Source organism: Carettochelys insculpta, chromosome 12 (genome assembly GCF_033958435.1).
Source record: "Carettochelys insculpta isolate YL-2023 chromosome 12, ASM3395843v1, whole genome shotgun sequence".
NCBI classification, from domain to species: domain Eukaryota; kingdom Metazoa; phylum Chordata; order Testudines; family Carettochelyidae; genus Carettochelys; species Carettochelys insculpta.
This window is the reverse complement of record NC_134148.1, coordinates 20,746,778-20,767,037: the sequence shown is the minus strand read 5'-3', so window position 1 is coordinate 20,767,037 and position 20,260 is coordinate 20,746,778. Positions and strand designations below refer to the sequence as shown.

Below are 20,260 nucleotides of genomic sequence, written 5' to 3'. Positions count from 1 at the left end.
GCCAGCCATCCCCAAAATAGAACCACCTCAAGGAAGATGCATCCATCTGCTGAGCTTTTTAACATTTTCCCCTATTTGGGGAGGATAGAACTCTGTGGCCGTGTCTACACTAGCCCCAAACTTCAAAATGGCCACGCAAATGGCCATTTCGAAGTTTACTAATGAAGCGCTGAAATACATATTCAGCGCCTCATTAGCATGCGGGCAGCTGCGGCACTTAGAAATTGACGCGGCTCACCGCTGCACGGCTCGTCCCGACAGGGCTCCTTTTCGAAAGGACCCCGCCTACTTCAAAGTCCCCTTATTCCCATCTGCTCAGAGGAATAAGGGGACTTCAAAGTAGGCAGGGTCCTTTCGAAAATGAGCCCCGTTGGGATAAGCCGCGCGGCGGCGAGCCGCATCAATTTCGAAGTGCCGCGGCTGCCTGCATGCTTATGAGGTGCTGAATATGTATATCAGTGCTTCATTAGTAAACTTCGAAATGGCCATGTAAATGGGGCTAGTGTAGACATAGCCCATGTGTATTATTTCTGTGGTCTTTCTGCCCACCGTTTTCTGCTGCTTGCCTGAAGTGGCCATGTGCTTTTCCTGTAATTTTTCAGGTACATTCTGGTGTGTATGGGTGTGCATGCACAAACAGGGACAGAAGCTGTGGGGGGCAAAAGAGTCTGGTGCCCCAGGACCCAGCATTTCAAAGGGTCCCAGAGCTGTGGCTACTGCTACTCTGGCAGCGGCTGGAGCTCTGAGCCCCTTTGAACTGCAGCAGCAGCAGTACTTGGCTGCTCCATGGAGCTGTGAGGAAGGGGGCAGGCCCCAAGCTGCAATATGAGAGGTGCTAAAGGGTTGACTGTCCTTGGCCCCTCCCCTTCTGCCCTTGGTCTCACCCCTTCTGGGGGCACGGAACCAAGCCCCTCCACCCCCCACCTTGCCCAGGGGCCCACAATGGCTGTCAGCCTCGCTGTGCATGTGTGTGTTTGTGTGAATACAGAAATCAAACTGAGCAGAAGAAAATGTTCCAGATACTAATGATATGGTCAATAAATCAATATTAAAAAGTTGCAGTCAGAATTATTTACGGCATTAGATGTTGTTTTCTGCAGTGCCATGCTAACACATGAAAACATCGTATTCCATATACTTAGAATCCTTTATAGCGTTGTACTGTGTGACTGACAACAGTTTGCATATAAACATGTCTTCGTATGTAGGTTCTCAAAGTCCCAGAGTTTTACCAATGTGATTGATTAAGCCCTAAACCACTCCGTAATACAGTACTTGCTATACAAATGGGTAAACTGGGGCACTAAAGTTAGTCGGTTGGCTTAATGTAGCTTTGCTTAATGGTTTCCTTAGACTTCTCAGGGGGAGAGCTAGGAAGAGATCAAATGTCCTGACTCTCAGTCCTTCGTCTGATCACTAGAACATATGTTTTGTAAATGTGAAAAATTACTGCTGCTGTCAGCTGCTAGAATGTTAATTTTGCTTTTAACTGTGCACAGAATATTCATATTGTAGCAGGGGATACTGTAAACAAGTAGAGGCCCGTGGAACTCCTTGCCAGAGGAAGTTATGAAGACCAAAACTTTATCGTGGTTCAAAAAAGAGCTACATAAATTCATGGAAGTTAGGTCCATCAATGGCTATTATCCAGGATGGATAGGAATGGTGTCCCTAACCTATTTGTCAGAGGCTGGAAATGGATGACAGGAGAGGGATCATACAATGACAACCTGTTCTGTTCACTCTCTCTGGGGCATCTGGCATTGGCCACTGTTGCTGACAGCATACTGAGCTAGATGGACCTTTGGTCTGACCCAGTATGACCATTCTTGCATTGTTATATTTATAGATGCAAACTCCTAAACTCAAACCTTTCCTTCTTCCCCCACCCCTTTTGATGTTTCCTTAAGCCCTGGCCGTGGACTGTATGGAATTGACAGCATGCCAGACCTGCGTAGAAAGAAATCTTTTCCCATTGTTCGTGATGTGGTGAGTAACAACTGATACCAAAAAATTGATTCATTTGAAAATTATCTCCAGCTTTTTCATGTTGTAGCTACTGCATTTGTGATTAACTGAGCACCCTGCAACTATTGTATGGAAACAGTATCTAGAATGATGGATATAGGCCAAAGTGAGACATGGGAATTATGAACTACCAAATGTGATTATAGTTTACTTAGTGCTGACGTTTGATTTGAGCTGAAATTATTAATAGGATCAGATAATACTTGTATGTAGGTCCATATGTGCCGTACTGGTTGTGAACTCTTCAACCTAATGCCAAATTAGCCAATCAACAAAGCTGTTCTTCAATGCTTAGGATACTGATTTATTTGACTTATTGTGCAATTGGAAGATGGAAGGCAGACGTGTAAGACTCTAGGATTGAAACAATTTAACAATTTATCTATAGTTTTATTATAACTAGGTGGTACCTGTTACCTTAGCAACCCTTGCAGGGCATAGTAATCTAGGCAAAAATCATTCCAGCAATTGGAATGACATTTAAATTCTGTGACCTCTGATTTATGCTGTGTTTCAGTCTAGTCAAGGTTAACTAGAAATCTTTCAACTCTGAACAACATTAATTGCTATTCAAGTTTCCTGGAGCAGCCTTGTGAACAGTTCAAGTTGCATAAATGAGTGGCTGAAATAAATGGATTTAGCAGAAGTTATTAAAAAATTAACCTTAACAAAGATACCACGGTTATTATTATTTCAGATACCACAGATACTTTCTATATTGGGAAAAAACTATACTATGGCTGTGGCCACACTCGCCCCTCCTTTCAGAGGGGCCATCATACTGAGGCACTTTGACAGATGCTAATGAGGTGCTGCCATGAATATGCAGCACCTCATTCACATAATGGTGGCCGTGCGCACTTCAAAAGTGCCACTTTCAAAATGCATGCTGCCTGCGTAGCAGGGCTCCTTTCCAAATGACTCCCTGATTTCAAAAGCCCCTTCTTCCAATTTGGATTTGGGAAAAAGGGGCTTTCTAAATCAGGGAGTTGTTTCAAAGGGTCCCTGGCTACACAGATGGCATGAGTTTTGAAAGCAGCAATTTCGAAGCATGTGTGGCCACCATAATGCTAATGAGGCACTGCATATTCATGACACCACCTCATTAGCATCTGCCGAAGTGCCTCATTACAATGCACCCTCAGAAAGGAGGGGACTAGTGTGGCCACAGCCTATAAGATGTCACAAGGATTGTTTCTTTTAAAGCAGATTTACTTATTTTTAACAATGAATAATGGTAATAAGTTCTTGCGGCCAATCCACTCTCAATGACAATATATTGCCAATTGATTGACTACACTTATGGTTCATTAGGAAAAATATTTAAGAAACTGAATGACCAGTTGTAGACGTATTTATTGCCTAAAAACAAAGCAGTACAGTACGAAAAGGAGACATATATACTCTTCTTTTGAAAAGCAGTTCTTATGTTGTAGCATATGCATCTTCCACAGGTCTGCTTCCAAGATATACCCTCAAAATCACCCATATTTATAATATGTTTTGACAATTATAAAACCCTTGATGTGTCATCTAAGAGTAAATGCACAAATTCTATTCCACCAATTGTTACTTTTATAATATGGGGTATTCATCTTATCTTGTGTTTTGAACAGTTCTCCAGGAACTAATCAGTGAGAAGGGAGCTCCTAAGCTTGTACCAACAGCAGATCTTTCATTTATCATGTCTATGATATGTTTTGTATTTGCTAACACCAAAAGCTTCATTTAACTTTGCAGAATGGTATATCTGTCGCTTGACAGATAAGTGAGCAAAAGTGTTAACATAATTTTCCACATGCTGGGTGTAATAGAATATTAATGTGGTGCACCCTGTGCCTAATACACATATTGCTAGCACCACAAAGCATGAATTATTTTCTAAAGAAGTGTATGAAACATTTCAGAAACCAAGATGTTACATTTATTGAAATCAGGGAAATTTAATGTATGGACATGTGCAGAGGGGGAAAAAGTGAAGTTCTTCAGTTTCATGATAAAATGAGAATTATTTGCTCATCTTTTCCAAACCAAAATATCTCAGGACTCTTGATTTGTAAATTAATGTGTCTTATAATTCTCGCCTCTGCATTGAATCCTAATGAAGAAAGTGTGGAACCAGTTATATAGGATGGAAAATGAGTCTCCAAAAATAGAAAGTAATGGCTAGTATTTTCAAATTTGAGTACGTGAAGTCCATTTAAGCATTGAAGTGGGGTTCAGGCATTGACTGTTGTGATACTTCCTGCTGGTCACACCAACAATTAGTTCTGACTCTCAGCGGGGCGGCCTCTTCTGCCGTGTTTCACCTGTCATCACTCTGCACTCTCTCTACCCTATAGCTCTAGACCTGCATTGTGCCCTGGACCATGGTGTTCACTTCACGACACTGTCCTCGGGCAGTGCCCACTACTCTGGTCTCTCATCCCCTTACAGGGGGAGGTATTGGCATTCCTCAGTCTCACACCTGCCAACTGCAACCAAGGCCTAGCCTGGACACAGTCTATAAAAGGTTTGATGCAGTCCGAGGGAGAAGGGGGGAACCCAGGCCCACCTACTATTCTGGGTTCTCACCCAGGGACCCTCTGGGAGCAGTCTTGCCCTGTTCTCTTTCACTGCCTTCTACTTCCCATTCCCTGGGCCACTTCCCCGTAACCTCTTGCACCTCCTTAACCCTTGTATCAAGGCCACAGGCTGGCAGGTATCAGACTGGAGAATCTCTCTCTAGTTCTCTCAAAGCTGCCCAGCTGTGCTCTTTCCAAGGTGCTTCCCCTCAGGGAACCAGTCCTGCACCCACTCTGGTTAGGAACCCAAGTGCCCGTTGCTCTGCTGAGCAGCTCCTTATAAACTGAGCTTCCCCAGGAAGCTGCCCTTTGACAGGATCCCAATGAGTCTTCTCCTCAGTGTCTGGGGTGCCACCAAGGCTCCTTTCAGACTGCTTTAGCCCCTTCCAGGTGGAGTGGGGAAGCCCCTCCACCACAAGCGTTTAAATGTACGTGGCCTGGCTCAGTTCCCATAAATAGCACTGAAATCAAGAAGACCTGCAGGTGCTCAACAACTTGATCACTTCAGCTTCGGTGCCTAAATGTGGACTTTCATTGCATAGTTTAGAAAATTCTGGACATTACTTCTTTCTTTATCTAAGCAGATAAGAAAAGATGGACCTAAATGAATAAAGTATAAAAAATGTCAGGCTTGATAAATAATGTTCTTAGGCACACACAGAGAAGAGTAAGGTACAAAGGCACTGAGTATGTTCATGAGATACTGACCACTATCAAAACCATTGAGGTCTTTGAAAATTGAAAGTGGCTTAGCAACTTTTATGGAAAATCCTAAAGAGAAACAGCACTGGAGAATCAAAATCAGAGTGAACATGCGATTTCAAAATACAGAAACAGTAGAAAATAACTAAGTTCTACCAAAATTTTGATGCTTCTGCTGAAACATGAAAAACCTGATTCATGTTTTAATTGAACATTAGACAGTAGCTGCAACTTAACTTTCCCAGTGCAAGTTGTAACTGCCATCTCAGGAACAACTGTATCCCTCAGTGACGTGGTGGTTATATTGGTACCTGTCTTTTTTAGTAGTGTTGTAAATAACTGTCACTAGTGTCCACAAACAGGAATAAATGAGTTATGAGATGAGGAATGCAAGAATGCCACTATTTTTACTTTTGTCAATGTGATTATGTGTGGTGCTTCAGGAAGGTAACAATAATAATGTGAGAATTGTTTGAAGTTCAGCTGCTTTGACACTGGTCAATATTGATATTGTTTGACGGCTTTCATATAGTAAATTTCCCTAATTATTAATACTCTCTCTAATTTCTTCCATATTACCATTGGACTTTTCAGGCTATGGTAAGTACTTTTATATCAGTGAATGTTCTGAAATGTCATGGTCTTAAGGATTTCACAACTGCCATTTTTCATGACCTTTAATTGCAAATTAGAAGTCCTGCTTTATGAGCAATATGTTAATCCTAAATGAGTTTACTGTTTATGAAAGTAGCCTTCAGCCACATAATAATTTTAAAATGACTAGAAATTAAAATACATGTATTTCTATAAAAAAAAAAAGTTTGGAATTAAAAAGCACCTGGTTACAAATGGAAACAACCAGATAACTTAACTTAAGGTCCGAGCTCACCAGGCTCAGCACATCTTCCCATGTGATGCTAAGGATCCTTAATGGAAGTTGAGTTTGTTCAGGACCTTGAAAATGACCTTAATTTACATTGATTTTTAATTATTTAGACATTCTTGGAAAAAAGCTTGTTTCTCCCAAATAAATATATATTCTGTGCATGGTAGCATGAGCTATGCTATACATTTCTAATGTGCCATCACGTGGAAAAGCTGTTTTTTCCAAGCCCTTCTACTGGGAAATCTTCCCATCTGCTTCCCTAGTCTCTGGAAAATATGGTGGTGATACAGATTCTCAGCATCTGACTTCAACTATCCAGATATATGTTCGGAAACTAATACAGTGAGGCACAGACGAACCAATAAGTTCTTGGACTGCATGGGAGACAATTCTTTGTTCCAAAAGGTTGAAAAAGTTACCGGGGGGAAGCTGTTCTATATTTGATTTTAACACATAGGGAGGAATTGGTTGAGAATTTGAAAGTGGAAGGCAGCTTGGGTGAAAGTGATCAGGAAATCATTGAGTTCACAATTCTAAGGAAGGGTGGAAGGGAAAACAGCAAAATAGAGATAATGGATTTCAGGAGAGCAGATTCTGGTAAACTCAGAGAGCTGGTAGCTAAAGTCCCATGGGAAGCTAAACTAAGGGGAAAAACAGCTGAGGAGAGTTGTCAGTTTTTCAAATGGACATTATTAAGGCCCCAAAAGCAAGCTGTCCCACTGCATAGGAAAGAGAAAATATGGCAAAAGTCCGCCTTGGCTTAACCAGGAGATCTTGCATGATCTCAAAATAAAAAAGAAATCATATAAAAAATGGAAACAAGGACAAATTAAAAAGGATGATTATAGGCAAACAACACAAGAATGCAGGAGCAAGATTAGAAAGGCTAAGGCATAAAATGAACTCAAACTAGCCACAGGCATAAAGGGAACCAAGAAGGCTTTTTATAAATATATTAGAAACAAGAGGAAGACCAGGGACTGGGTAAGGCCATTGCTCAGTGAGGAGGGAGAAACAGTAACAGGGAGCTTGGAAATGGCAGAGATGCTTAATGACTTATTTGTTTTGGTCTTCACTGAGAAGCCTGATGAAGGAATGCCCAACATAGTGAATGCTAGTGGGAAAGGGGTAGGGTTAGAAGTTGAAATAAAAAAAGAACAAGTTAAAAATCACTTAGAAAAATTAGATGTCTGCAAGTCACCAGGGCCTGATGAAATGCATCCTAGAATGTTCAAGGGGCTGATAGAGGAGGTATCTGAGCCATTAGCTATCATTTTTGGAAAATCATGGGAGACAGGAGAGATTCCAGAAGACTGGAAAAGGGCGAATATAGTGCCCATCTATAAAAATGGAAATAAGAATAACCCAGGAAACTACAGGCCAGTCAGCTTAACTTCTGTTCCAGGAAAGATAATGGAGCAGATAATTAAAGAAATCATCTGCAAGCACTTGGAAGGTGGTAAAGTAATAGGGAACAGCCAGCATAGATCTGTAAAGAACAAATCATGTCAAACCAATCTGATAGCTTTCTTTGATGGGATAACAAGCCTTGTAGATAGGGGAGAAGTGGTGGATGTGGTATACCTAGACTTTAGTAGAGCATTTGACACGGTCTCACATGATATTCGTATCAATAAACTAGGCAAATGCAACATAGATGAGGCTGCTATAAGGTGGATGCATAACTGGCTGGATAACCATACTCAGAGAGTAGTTATTAGTGGTTCTCAATCCTTCTGGAAAAGTATAATAAGTGGGGTTCCACAGGGGTCTGTTCTGGGACCGGTTCTATTCAATATCTTCATCAACGATTTAGATATTGGCATAGAAAGTACTCTTATTAAGTTTGCAGATGATACCAAGCTGGGAGAGGTTGCAGCTGCTTTGGAAGACAGGGTCATAATTCAAAATGATCTGGATAAATTGGAGAAATGGTCTGAGGTAAACAGGATGAAGTTTAATAAGGACAAATGCAAAGTGCTCCACTTGGGAAGGAACATTCAGTGTCACAGATACAGAATGGGAAGAGACTGTCTAGGAATGAGTACAGCAGAAAGGGATCTAGGGGTTACAGTGGACCACAAGCTAAATATGAGTCAACAGTGTGATGCTGTTGCAAAAAAAGCAGACATGATTCTGGGATGCATTAACGGGTGTGTTGTGAACAAGACACGAGAAGTCATTCTTCCGCTCTACTCTGCGCTGGTTAGGCGTCAGCTGGAGTTCTGTGTCCAGTTCTGAGCACTCCAGTTCAAGAAAGATATGGAGAAATAAGAGAGGGTCCAGAAAAGAGCAACAAGAATGATTAAAGGTCTAGAGAAAGTGACCTATGAAGAAAGTCTGAAAGAATTGAGCTTGTTTGGTTTGGAAAAGAGAAGATGGGGGGGGACATGATAGCGGTTTTCAGCTATCTAAAAGGGTGTCATAAGGAGGAGGGAGAAAACTTGTTCTTCTTGGCCTCTGAGGATAGAACAAGAGGCGATGGACTTAAACTGCAGCAAGGGAGGTTTAGGTTGGACATTAGGAAAAAGTTCCTAACTGTCAGGTGGTCAAACAGTGGAATAAATTGCCAAGGGAGGTTGTGGAATCTCTGTTGCTGGAGATATTTAAGAACAGGTTAGATAGATGTCAGTCAGGGATGATTTAGACAGTACTTGGTCCTGCCATGAGGGCAGGGGGCTGGACTCGATGGCCTCCTGAGGTCTTGTCCAGTCCTAGTGTTCTATGATTCACACTCAGAGGCCCCATTACACGTCAATAGGAAGGGGTCTTGGTGTAAATATGAATCAGGACCCAGGGCATCTGATGCATCACCGGCCTAAGTGGGCGTGACTCCCAGTCCCCAGAAGGGCAGGGGCCTCAGGCAGAAGAGGTAGGTTCAGGGGCTGCCCTCTCCCAGCCAGCCCTTTGGCACCACCTGGGGCTCTAGCAGCTATTTAGGGGTTCTGGGACCACTACAGCTGTAGAGCCCCAGGTCCTTTTAAATCACTAGGCCCTGGGGCAGTTGCCCACTTCATTCCCCTGTCCCATCCTCTTTCCCCCACCCTCCACCCCATTCTCCCCACAGGCCTGACAGGACCTGAAACTATAAGAAATCTCTCTCAAGGTTTTAGTTGCCATGTTTACTCTTCAGAATCAGGATGATCTTTTGCAGTTTATTATGCATTAGACTCACTTTCCATGAATTACTTTGCCAACGTGTTTATTTTTGAGCTGTTACCATGAACCTTTTACACACAGTGTGAGTCCCTCTCCTGGAGAAAAAGGTCCAAATTAATTCTCAGGGTAGCCGGGTAGATATAGCTAGAATACTGTCAACACATGTAGGTGTCATCTAGCCCCTAATCACCATCACAATGTGTTGGCCAGAGTTGGGAATGTGATTAGGAATATTTTTTTAGGTGTTGGCTCACCAGGTTATCTGAACAAAAAAACTCTGTGTTTGGCCTCCAACCCGGCTAGAGATACTAAGAGCTAAAAAGCTCTATATCTGAAGGCAAGCCTTGGGAACCTCAGCAATCGCATGTGCAACGTACCAAATCAGAGAATTTTTATTACAATTGGTATTAAAATCACTCACAATAAAATACTTAAAGCGATGACCACCTAAGTGGATTTCATCACCCCAGTTGGTAATATAAATGCAGCCTGAATACACAGTTGCAGTCGTCTTGCATAACTCTGTAATCACACTCCCTACTGAAGGCCAGAGGAGCTGGAGGACCAGCCTCAGTCTGCAGGTGGAGCAGGGGGGCCAGTGAGAGGTAACACAGTGTTACTGTAGAGGCGACTGGAAGTTAAAAGGAGGTACTTGTACTAGTTAACAGAAAGGATAAAAGTGAAGAGAATTTGAGGAACCAAAATTCCACCCTGCCTCGCTATCAGCCATGCGATGTTATGGGCTTTCTTGAATCACTTAGGCCAAGAGTACCAAAGCCCCACACACAATTTAAACTAAGTTCAGCCTTTTCAAAAGCCTTTTACTCTTGTAGGTGGCCTGGCCTCCCTCCTTAGAAGTAGATTAGGGGTTGTGCTGCTTATGATACTATGGGTGTGACTCTAATCACCTTTTCTGCGGCTCAGGAAGGAATTGTTCCTGTTGGGCCAAATTGCATGTAATCTGTTGGGGTTGCCTTCCTTGCAGTCTCACAGAGGTATACCTTGGTTAGAAATGGTGGAATTTGATGTTCCTATAATGATATTATGATTACTGACTCATACAAACTTATGATCGGTGTCCAGTGCAAGTAAAGGCTAAAAGGGCTAACGCCCAGAGGACTATGAGACCAAGTTGGACTTTGCACTTGGTGGCAAAGAGCTTGAAGTCTTTCACAAATGAATTTCTTCCTATCCAGCTTCGTGACTCTTCTCATTCCATGCCTCCTATGCTGTGTGTTTTATTCAGCGCCTCATTAGCATGCCGAAGTGCTGTGGTTTGCTCGCCCGTGGTTTGTCTACACGGGGGCCTTTTTCGAAAGGACTCTGCCAACATCAAAACAGAAATAAGGGGATTTCAATGTTGGCAGGGTCCTTTTGAAAAGGGCCCCCGTGTAGACTACTGTGAACAACTGAACTGAACGAAGTCAGTCGGGTTGGGGAGAATCTATTCTGAGCTGTTTGGTTCCTGCTGTAACTTGCATTGGAACCAATGCAGCCAAAAAAAAGGTGATGTTGCGTCTCTCCCCAAGGTATATTTAAAGGCCATTTATAGCCATCCCACATGTCTTTCAGTCATTCACCTGCTTCCCCGGGGCAAACAGTCTGATTAGTTTTGATCAGGATTTTGTTTGTTATTGGATGGAAAGCCATTGAATCGTTTGCACGTGCGTGGAAAAAACATTCCAAGAAAGCTAGATCTGAGAACTAATTTTTCATTTAGTTCTGACAGAAGTTAATGCCATAGTAATTCTTATTTTCAGGAGAGTAACATAGTCTAAACCCAACAGCAGTGAACGTTTTGTTTGCTGCAGTCTTGAGCCTTCCCTGTCTCTTGGTATTGTTATAAGTTCTGGTGGAATGTAGCTGCTGTGAAGGTTATGGTCATGGAAGCAGAACCCTTCAGGCAGGCTAGTACCTGTCCCAGGGAGGATTTTGAATATTAGATTAGAACAGATACCTTGTATTCATTGGGAAGCCAGCACAGAGCACTGCGTGTAGTGACGTGTTCACAACAATAGACTGAGTTTTGTACTAGCTGAAAAATTTTCATAAGTATGGCTTGATTCACAGATAGGAATTGCAGTAATCGTAGGGGAAGTGATAAATGCATAGATTGCTGTGGCCAGGTAGATGTAGATACCTCCTGGCTAGTCACAAACAGATGTACGAATTTTTCACCGTCAAAGCTATTTTGGAGTCCAGTAGCAATGAGGTGGTCCAGAGGACCTGAAGGAGGCTGATTTACTTAGTAATCCAATAGAAACACTCATTCACTAATTCAAAACACTTCCACCTTCTCACCAGCATTACCTCACACTTCCTTTCTGTCATCTGTTCATGCAGGTGAAGATTTCAGTGATCTTTTGAGAAATTTGGTCAATGCTGGTCACATTTGACTTAAAGATTATACAGTATAAATTTCATACATATGTAAATTCCTGTGTTTTGCTTCTTGTCTCCCTTTCTAGGCTTACAGTCACTTAAGCATTGACACTGCAGGAGTGTGATACCAGAATGTTGAGTGAAGCTATCTTGTTATAAAATTATTTTTATATATGATAGGAAAATTCTGATTCCTCTGGAAGCATTATACATGTATTGCTAAATCTGCATAAACCGCAGAACTTGAATGAAACAACAGTCCTATGTTACCTTTTTCATATATGTTTTACTCTCATTTAAAAGAAAACATTCATAGCAGAAAAAAATTGTCTAAACCCTTTGTGCCAGGTCTGAGCTCTAGTGTACTGACAGCAACTTCGATTCCAATGGAATAATGCTAGTGTGCAAAAGCTAAGGTCTGGCCCTGTGTCAATAATACCTTGAAGTGTGATTATTTCACGTTCCTAGAGTATTCCTTAGTTATTCATGAAGTATCAGGTTGTTAAATGTTAAAATAAAATCATATGCTTTAATTAAAATATAATTTGAGATAAAGTGAGAAAATACTTCCTGTAATTAAATTAATTCATTTCGTACCTGTGTCTTGCTGAAATTAAGAAATAGTTGCAAGCATATGGTGGGTAAAATATAGGTAGAAATCACCTCCTCTTGCTTTCCATTCCCTGCCTGGATTTACCTTGATCTTAGAGATGACCTCTGGTGATGAAAAGGTCACATTCTGATATCTGTGCTGCAAAAACAGATGGAACAAGAAAATGAATTTTGAGTTTCATTTTCCTTTCTGACCTTATTTTCTGGGTTTAATATCATGGTCCTGTCAAATGCTGCAAGACAAAACTTCAACTTTTTTTTTTAATTGAAAAATCTTAAGAAGGGGTTAAGTAATTTTGTGTGGCAGTTTTTCTTTCAGATACTTTTCCTCTGTGCTATAGAGAACAGATAGAGAGACAGATCTGAATATTTTTCAGATCTCGAAAGTACGTACATAAGAAACTAATAAAATGATGAAAACTAGCTTCTGGAGAATCTATTTTTTGTCACTTTCCCTTTGGCATGGGCACCCTGAAGAAAACATTTCAATTGCCTGTTAAAACATGGTACTGATTTCTGAACAGCTACTCATGTTTTTCCAAATTCAAATTTTCTCTCTTCAGTTTTAATAGGCAAAAGCTTTATCTGCACAGCAAGCCAGATGTATTTTATGTTCTGACAATAATTGCAGCTTTCCAAGCTGTTTTGGAGCTGTTTCCGCTACCCATAAACCATGTTTTTACATAATAGTAATGGAGTGGAGACAGAAGAGCCTACATCAAAGGGGTTAAAGACAGCCTCTGGGTCTAGCTAGCTCCATCCCACTTTACTTGCAACCAATGCCAGGCCTGGAAGGAGGAGAAAAGCAAGGAGACTGGCTCAGTTGGGTGCTGACTTGCAGGGAGACAAGAGGCAGTTCAGCGGAGGAACTACAATCTGCCTGCTTTTTAGCCTTTGTTGAATTTGGCCCAGCAGAATGCTGCATTAGTGCAAATTACACTCATTTTACACACTCACTGAGCCAGTCACTTTAACTAGTGGGAGGGAGAATTCACAGCATCTGTCACAGTGAGAAGAGACTATGACATATGGAAAAGGAAGGAAGCAGAGGGCCTGACAGCTAGAAGAAAAGGGTGAGAGGAATGAGATTGTTCCAGTGGGAAGATGGGATTTTTTTTCTTTACATTGACAAGGGAAAGTTTGGATCCAAGGCTGAGGAAATTTCTCTTTCTCGTCTTGTGTGTATGTGTACACATAGGTTTACACGCTAATCTACAATGCTGTGAATCATTTTTCTTGTCCCTTACTTACTTATAGCAAGCCCCGGCTATTAGGCACTTTCTAATCTTCTGGCACTTCCTCTTGTCTTTAGGTGAATGTTTTAGAACTTTTTCCAAAGACCTTTCCCCTACCCTTATTATTAATTCCACATTTATGTAATGTAATTCCTGTGGGCCTACTGCACTCTCAACCTTAAATATTTTTAATTGACTAATTATCTGCTCGGTTGCAATACCAAAGCTTCCGAACATCTCATATTGCTCTCTGAGAAAATAAATCCAAGTTCTTTGGATGCTGCCTTCCAGTTAACTCCATTTAAGCCACAGTTACTGCTATTTTCTCCTGCCACTCACAGCCACAGATGTCTTGTTCTAGGCATGCTAGGTTTTTTATAGTAACAGAGGGTAAGCCGTGCTAGTCTATACACTATCAAAACAAAAAGCAGTCAAGTAGCACTTTAAAGACTAGCAAAATAGTTTATTAGGTGAGTTTTCGTGGAACAGACCCACTTCTGAAGAAGTGGGTCTGTTCCACGAAAGCTCACCTAATAAACTATTTTGCTAGTCTTTAAAGTGCTACTTGACTGTTTTTTGTTTTGATAGGTTTTTTATGTATTTCACTAACTTCCTGGAGATCACAGAGAATTATTTAGATTTCAGTTAATCTTGTAAATTTTTTGTTAAATAGTCTATTATTGGGATCTGCCCCAAATAGTTTACAATCTGAGGCTTCAGTCATGCAACTAATACCATATGCCTATATGTGGAACCTCACTAACTTCAGTGGAGCTGCACATTGGCACTTCAGTCCACCCACATAGGGCAGGAGTGGGGTGAAGAGAAAGGCAGGAGAATGAAACACGTAAAAGGAGATTGCAGACATTGTGAGGTAGGCAGCCTAGAAGAGAAAATAGGCAACGAGAAAAGGTGGAGAGGAATATGGAGAGCAGCAAAATTGGCCGCAACAGGTTTGTGGGAGGAATCACAGATCATCTGTATAAAGGTAAGAATATCTCTACCGACTGAAGGAGAGGTAGTCTGAGATACCATTGTCCAAAGACTGATAGAATAAGTTACTCTGGGCATCATCCTGGCTACAGGATAGATGGGGCAGCAGTGACCATGTGCCACGAGATAGAAGTGATGCTCCCAGGAGAGGTATGCTTACAAAGATCCAGAGGGCTTTGTGGAAATGGGGGTCCTGGCTGTGCTTCCGCTCTCTTCTCCACCACCTCACATGTTCCAGGAGATTGCAGGTGTCTTTCAACTTCACTGCTACCTTAGCTGTCCAACAGGCCTCTTCCCTGGATGTCATCACAGCAAGCAGCTTTCGTCACTCCCATAACTTCACTGGACATTTTACTTTTAGTTTAATTCTAATCCCAACATGCTTCTGATCACTACTTTTCAGAGTTTCTGCTACAGTAACATCTTGCATAGTTGTTATTTTTATTATTTAAGACCCTATTCCAAATTCAGAGGTGATGTATACCTTACTTATTACTCAGAGACAGGAGTGGCAGGGGATGCAAAAGGAAATGCAAGTGAGTGTAAGATTAGGTTTTCATCACTTACATAGCACGGAGCAGAGAGAAGGTATTCAAAAGCATAAGTTAAAATAGGTGGTTCCCATTTTACTAATACAGGTTGAACATCTCAAATCCAGCATTCCCTGGTCCAGCAATATATGTGGTCTGACATTTTAGTTAGCCAGATGTTCACCTACTATGGGTGTAGGGAAGGTTTCCATGGTCCCATAAAGTTTGTTTACAGCCACCAGTCCTGGCTCTCCGTGTTCTGTGTTGTTATTTAGCTATAATTTACTCCTAATTTTTTTCTAAGAGCCCAGTAAGCAGTGGAACTGATGGTAATGCTGCTAGACAAGACTGACCTCTCGTAGTTCAGCAAATGCTTTGGTTAGGCACTGGTCAGGTACGTAGGCTGTTGCACTACAGAGGTTAAACCTGTACTTTCTTCTACACATTTTGATTAACTGCTTTTTTTTCTTTTCCCCACACACTTCTCTCTCAGAATGTAGCATGCAAATAACACCTGCGTAGATTCCTTGGACCATAGATTTCCTGTACCAAATTCAGAGGTGATAACTGTAAGGTGCAAGTTGGTAGTTGAACATGTGTATAAGAGAGCTTGGGGATCAAACTTGCATACCAAGACTGCCCCTGTGCCTGCACGAGCCCCTTCCTTTCAAAAGGGGCAAGTTAATGTGCAGGTTCGAAAGATGCTAATGAGGCACTGCGAGGAATATGCAGTGCCTCATTAGCATAATGGCGGCTGTGGCGATTTGAAAGTGCGGCTTTTCGAATTGTGCCCCACCTGTGGAGACAGAACCTTCCGATCACCAGATAGGAAGAAGGGCTTTCGAAAATTTGGTGGGGGTCCTTTCAGAAGGTCCCGTCTCCATGGGTGGCGTGCGATTCAAAAAGCCGCACTTTCGAATCGCCACAGCTGCCATTATGCTAATGAGGTGCTGCATATTCATTGCAGCACCTCATTAGCATCTTTCGAACCTGCTCATTAACGTGCTCCTTTCAAAAGGAAGGGGCTCGTGTAGACACGGGGCAGTCTTGGTATGCAAGTTTGATCCTCAGGCTCTCTTATACATCTGTTTATCCCCAGGCTCCACGGGCTCTCTGTATAGCATCATTTGCATCTTTTGAACCTTCTCATTAACATGCCTCTTTTGAAAGGAAGGGGCTCGTGTAGACCCAGCCTGTTAGAAAAATACTGTATATTGGACCCATTTATTTGGATATCCCTCTTAATTTGCCTTCAGGTCTTATAATCATACTTGTGTTAGTTGGTGCACATATTGAGATTAGCACTGCAGGGCTCTCTTGATTAGCACTGGTGGTCACTTGATAATCAATAGGACATCTTTCTACCGCCCTCCTGTTTGTGAATCTGTTAATGACTGACCACCCTGATTCTGGAGCCACAGGTCTTATCACAGAACAGGCAGGTGTTGGTAGCTGTTGGAGGGGCTCAGGGCAATTTTTGCTGCTCTCTTCTCTGCCTCTCCTTGTTTGTGCTGCAGCAGGACCTGTAGAATTGTGCCACACCCTCACAGATTACCATTTTCCACTGGAAACAGCCCTGGGCAAGGTTCAAGTGTGGACACTGGTACCACATGTTTTAATGTGTGCCTTCCACATTTCCTTAAATTGCTTTTTCTAGCCCCCAGCACTCTTCCATCCTTCCCTCAACTTGAAAAAACAGAATCTGTTTTGGGAGGTGCTGGTCAGACATCCAGACCACATGACCCATCCAATGAAGTTATAAATAGCAGTGCAGATGACTGGGCTCAGTCTGAAACTCAATGAAAGGCGAATGTCTTGGCCTGGCGTCCAGCCCAAGCCCAGACATCTACACTGTTATTTTTAGCCCAGTTTCATGAGCCTAAGTTATTTGTCACAGTGTCCAATATTTGTTATCACAGGGTTTCTTGGGCTGGGTAGACATTAAGCAAATTATCTTTTTTTCCCCAACAACTATTCCAGAACCTCCCCATCGGATGGTTGGAAACCTGCTAATTTTTAGCACAGAGTTACAGGGTTTCTACTGTATGATTCATAAATCCATTACCTTTTCTAGGGACAGAGGGTGCCAGAAGAGGAACAGGAGTCTGCAAACACATCGTCTCCCCTTTTCCCATAGATCAAGGTCCATCAGGAAAATTCCATGTCTCTTTTGGGAGCTAGCCCTTTGGGACTTTTATCTACTCTGTGTACTAGGGGTGCCAGTGATTTAATTTGATTGTTCTTCTACCCCAACTAAGACTTTAGGCACAGTTCTGAGCAAAGGATAATAGGTAACCTATGCAACTCCCAGAGCAGGCTTGGGAGGGTATGTGCCTCACCAGATACCCCACTGAAGCAAATTCCGTCCTTGTGTCCCTTTATTTCCCTCCAAAAGCTAGTATCTTGCCACTGATCTACAACTAATAGCAAATAACACCACTCCTAAACAGTCTTACCTGCACTGGCTAGTACATTGGTGCAGGTCATGATAACCATTTCCATTCACTCCCTGCCCCACATGCTCACAGGTGAGATTCTTACCTTCCCTACACTCCTTCACTAATGCATAATTCAAGTCACCATCTAGCTAAAAAGGCGTAGCATCACATGTTGTAATATGAAAACCAGTGCCTTGTTTTAGAAGTGGAAGAGATTTAAAGATTAGCAGTTGTATCTGTGAAGAGAACTTGCTGCAGACACAACTGACCACTCCCCAGGCTTTACCAACAACAACAAAACCCTGCAAGCAAACCAACAAAATATGTGCCTTTAGCATGCTAATTCCCATCTGAGTCCTTTTATACTCTGCAGTTCCTCTGGACACCAGTGGCAATTGTTGCCTGCCCACACATAGCTTCAGAGCAAATCTGGGCTACTCTTGCTCTTCTCTGATTTGTCAGCCCCATTGTGCATGGCATTGTCATCATCACAGGGTTGAAAAGCAAAACCTGGAAGTAAATCATTCCTGCCATAAACTTTCTATCTTTATCAGCCTTACCAGCACGCACATTTTCAATGTCCCATATTTATAGAAATACAAGAGAGATGGCAACAGACAGGCAGGCTGAATAATTTAGTTATTAATGACTGGCTAAGAAAATTAAAGCTGAATGATTCTCACAGTCTATGTAAATTGCTGAGAGTTTAAGGAGAAAGAGATTGCTTGGATCATCTATTAACTGTAATGGGATAGTGACGAAGCAAATCAAATATTTCCATGCCACAGTCTTTTTCTTACACCATCATTAGTTTCACAAGATAGATAATTTTATATCTCTCTGCAAGTTTAATTATCAGCCAGGGAAACTTGTTGAAAATTGGATGGCAAGAGCAGCAGGAAAAAGTAAACAAAATGTTAGATAGGGCTATCTAAATGTATCTAAGTACAAAAAAAAAATTCAAATTAAACTGGAAAGAATTTCAAGTTTTCACTCCAGCCAAACCTTTGTGGGCCAGGTCCTCATTTGGTATAAATTGGCATTGCTGTGGTCCAATATATGGTCACCAAAAGAGATAATGTGTTGGGCACAACTATATAAGTTAAGGACATTAGGGATATATGTACACGACAGAGGTATTCCAGAGTACTTTGTTCCAGAGTTGTTATTCCAAAAAGATATTCCGGAATAACACATCCACACTACAGAGAAGCTGCAAAATAAATAAAACTTATTCTGAAAAGTCACTACTTCCAGGGGCTCTAATCCGAAGTACTTTGTCTACACAGCCACTTTATTTTGGAATAAGTTATTCCAGAAGAGCTTATTTTGAAATAGACCTTATGCTCTGTCTACACATCCCCTATTCTGAAATATAGGGAATAGGTGATATTCCTTGTAGAATAACATTTACAAAATTAAAAATCAGCTATCGGCTATTTCAAAATTATTTCAAAATAGCAGTTGCCCTGTGTAGATGCTTGGAAAGTTATTTTGGAATAGTGGCCTTTATTCCAAAATAACTTTACTGTGCAGATACACCCTAGGAATTAAAGAGATTGGAAGGAAAAATATTACTGGAATTTCTGTAGAAATGAATTAGAGACCTAGTAGGTAGCAATGTGAACATCTGTATCATCCCCTTCAAGGCAATAGACTTGAGGACCCTTGACAGCTATAACTGATCATCCTTAACGCTACTAGATCACAAAGAAAAAGATGTGTGGCAAGGCAGAGGCTGGGTTAGAGAAGAGCAGTCATTAAAAGCATTCAGGCACTCCTGAAATGATTTAGTTTGACTGGGAAGAGAACATTTTAGCTCAGCCGCAGATGTAACACTATTTTACAATGGTGCTATGGTATTACTGCTGGGATTTTGTGTAGCAGAATTCAGCTTGTCTATTCTCCTAAAGAATGGAAGGGGCCTTGTGGCTTTAGGACTGATGCAGTTCCACTACACCAGAGTGCTGGTAATATTTGTGGCGAATGTTCACACAAGCTAATATCATACAAGGTTCATTTCTTTGGGAGCTTCCCCATTCTTGATGCTACATCTTCTGGTTAATTATTAAGCACCCATTTTTAGGTGATCATAGTAGCATTAAAGAAAGCGTCCAGCCACCTAGCCACTGCTTTTTTGTATGGGAGAAAACTATTTTATTTCACCTGCTTTTGCATATGCTGTTTTGGAGTTGGTGGGCAGAAATAAGCCACATCAACAACCAGCAAGGTCTGTACTGTCTTACTACTGCCTGGTGCTGAGCCCCTTTGATACACTCATGGAATTGCTCAGTGCTATGCAGAATCAACCCCTATAATAACTAACTCCAGGTGAACTTCCTTAAATCAAAACAAACAATATTGGACACACCCCCACAGTCTGGGTTTCCTCATAGTCTTCAGAACCCAGCAGCCATTCTGGTCTAGAGCTATGTCTACAAGAGAGCAGAAGTTACTGTCTAAAGAAGTTGGCAGAAGTTACTAAGATATCTTCTGTCAAAACATCTGTTGACAGATCACAGACAGACTGCAAAGCAGATTGCTCTGTCTATCTGCTCTGTTAACACAGTAACCCGACTGCCTGGACACTTCCTTGACATAAAGACCATCCAGAACCCCAGAGACAGGGTCACATGGCTGTCAAGCCCTTCCAGGAGCTCTGGCAAGGTGCGCCCTTAAAGGCCTCGCTCCCCCATGCATGTTCGCTGCCCTTGCTGAGGCTTGCCTACCT

At 41.8% G+C, this 20,260-nt stretch overlaps 1 protein-coding gene across 2 annotated transcripts in view; it reads left to right on the top strand.

The window, feature by feature from the left end:
- UNC13C (unc-13 homolog C) overlaps positions 1-20,260 on the top strand; it is a 425,720-nt gene that overhangs the window by 96,012 nt on the left and 309,448 nt on the right. Inside the window, exons 4-5 of one of the 2 annotated variants that reach the window (XM_075006543.1) lie at positions 1,911-1,989; positions 5,889-5,894. In XM_075006543.1, the coding sequence (XP_074862644.1) occupies positions 1,911-1,989; positions 5,889-5,894 (85 nt within the window). The remainder of the gene's footprint in view (positions 1-1,910; positions 1,990-5,888; positions 5,895-20,260) is intronic. The other variant, XM_075006542.1, reaches the window with a different exon arrangement.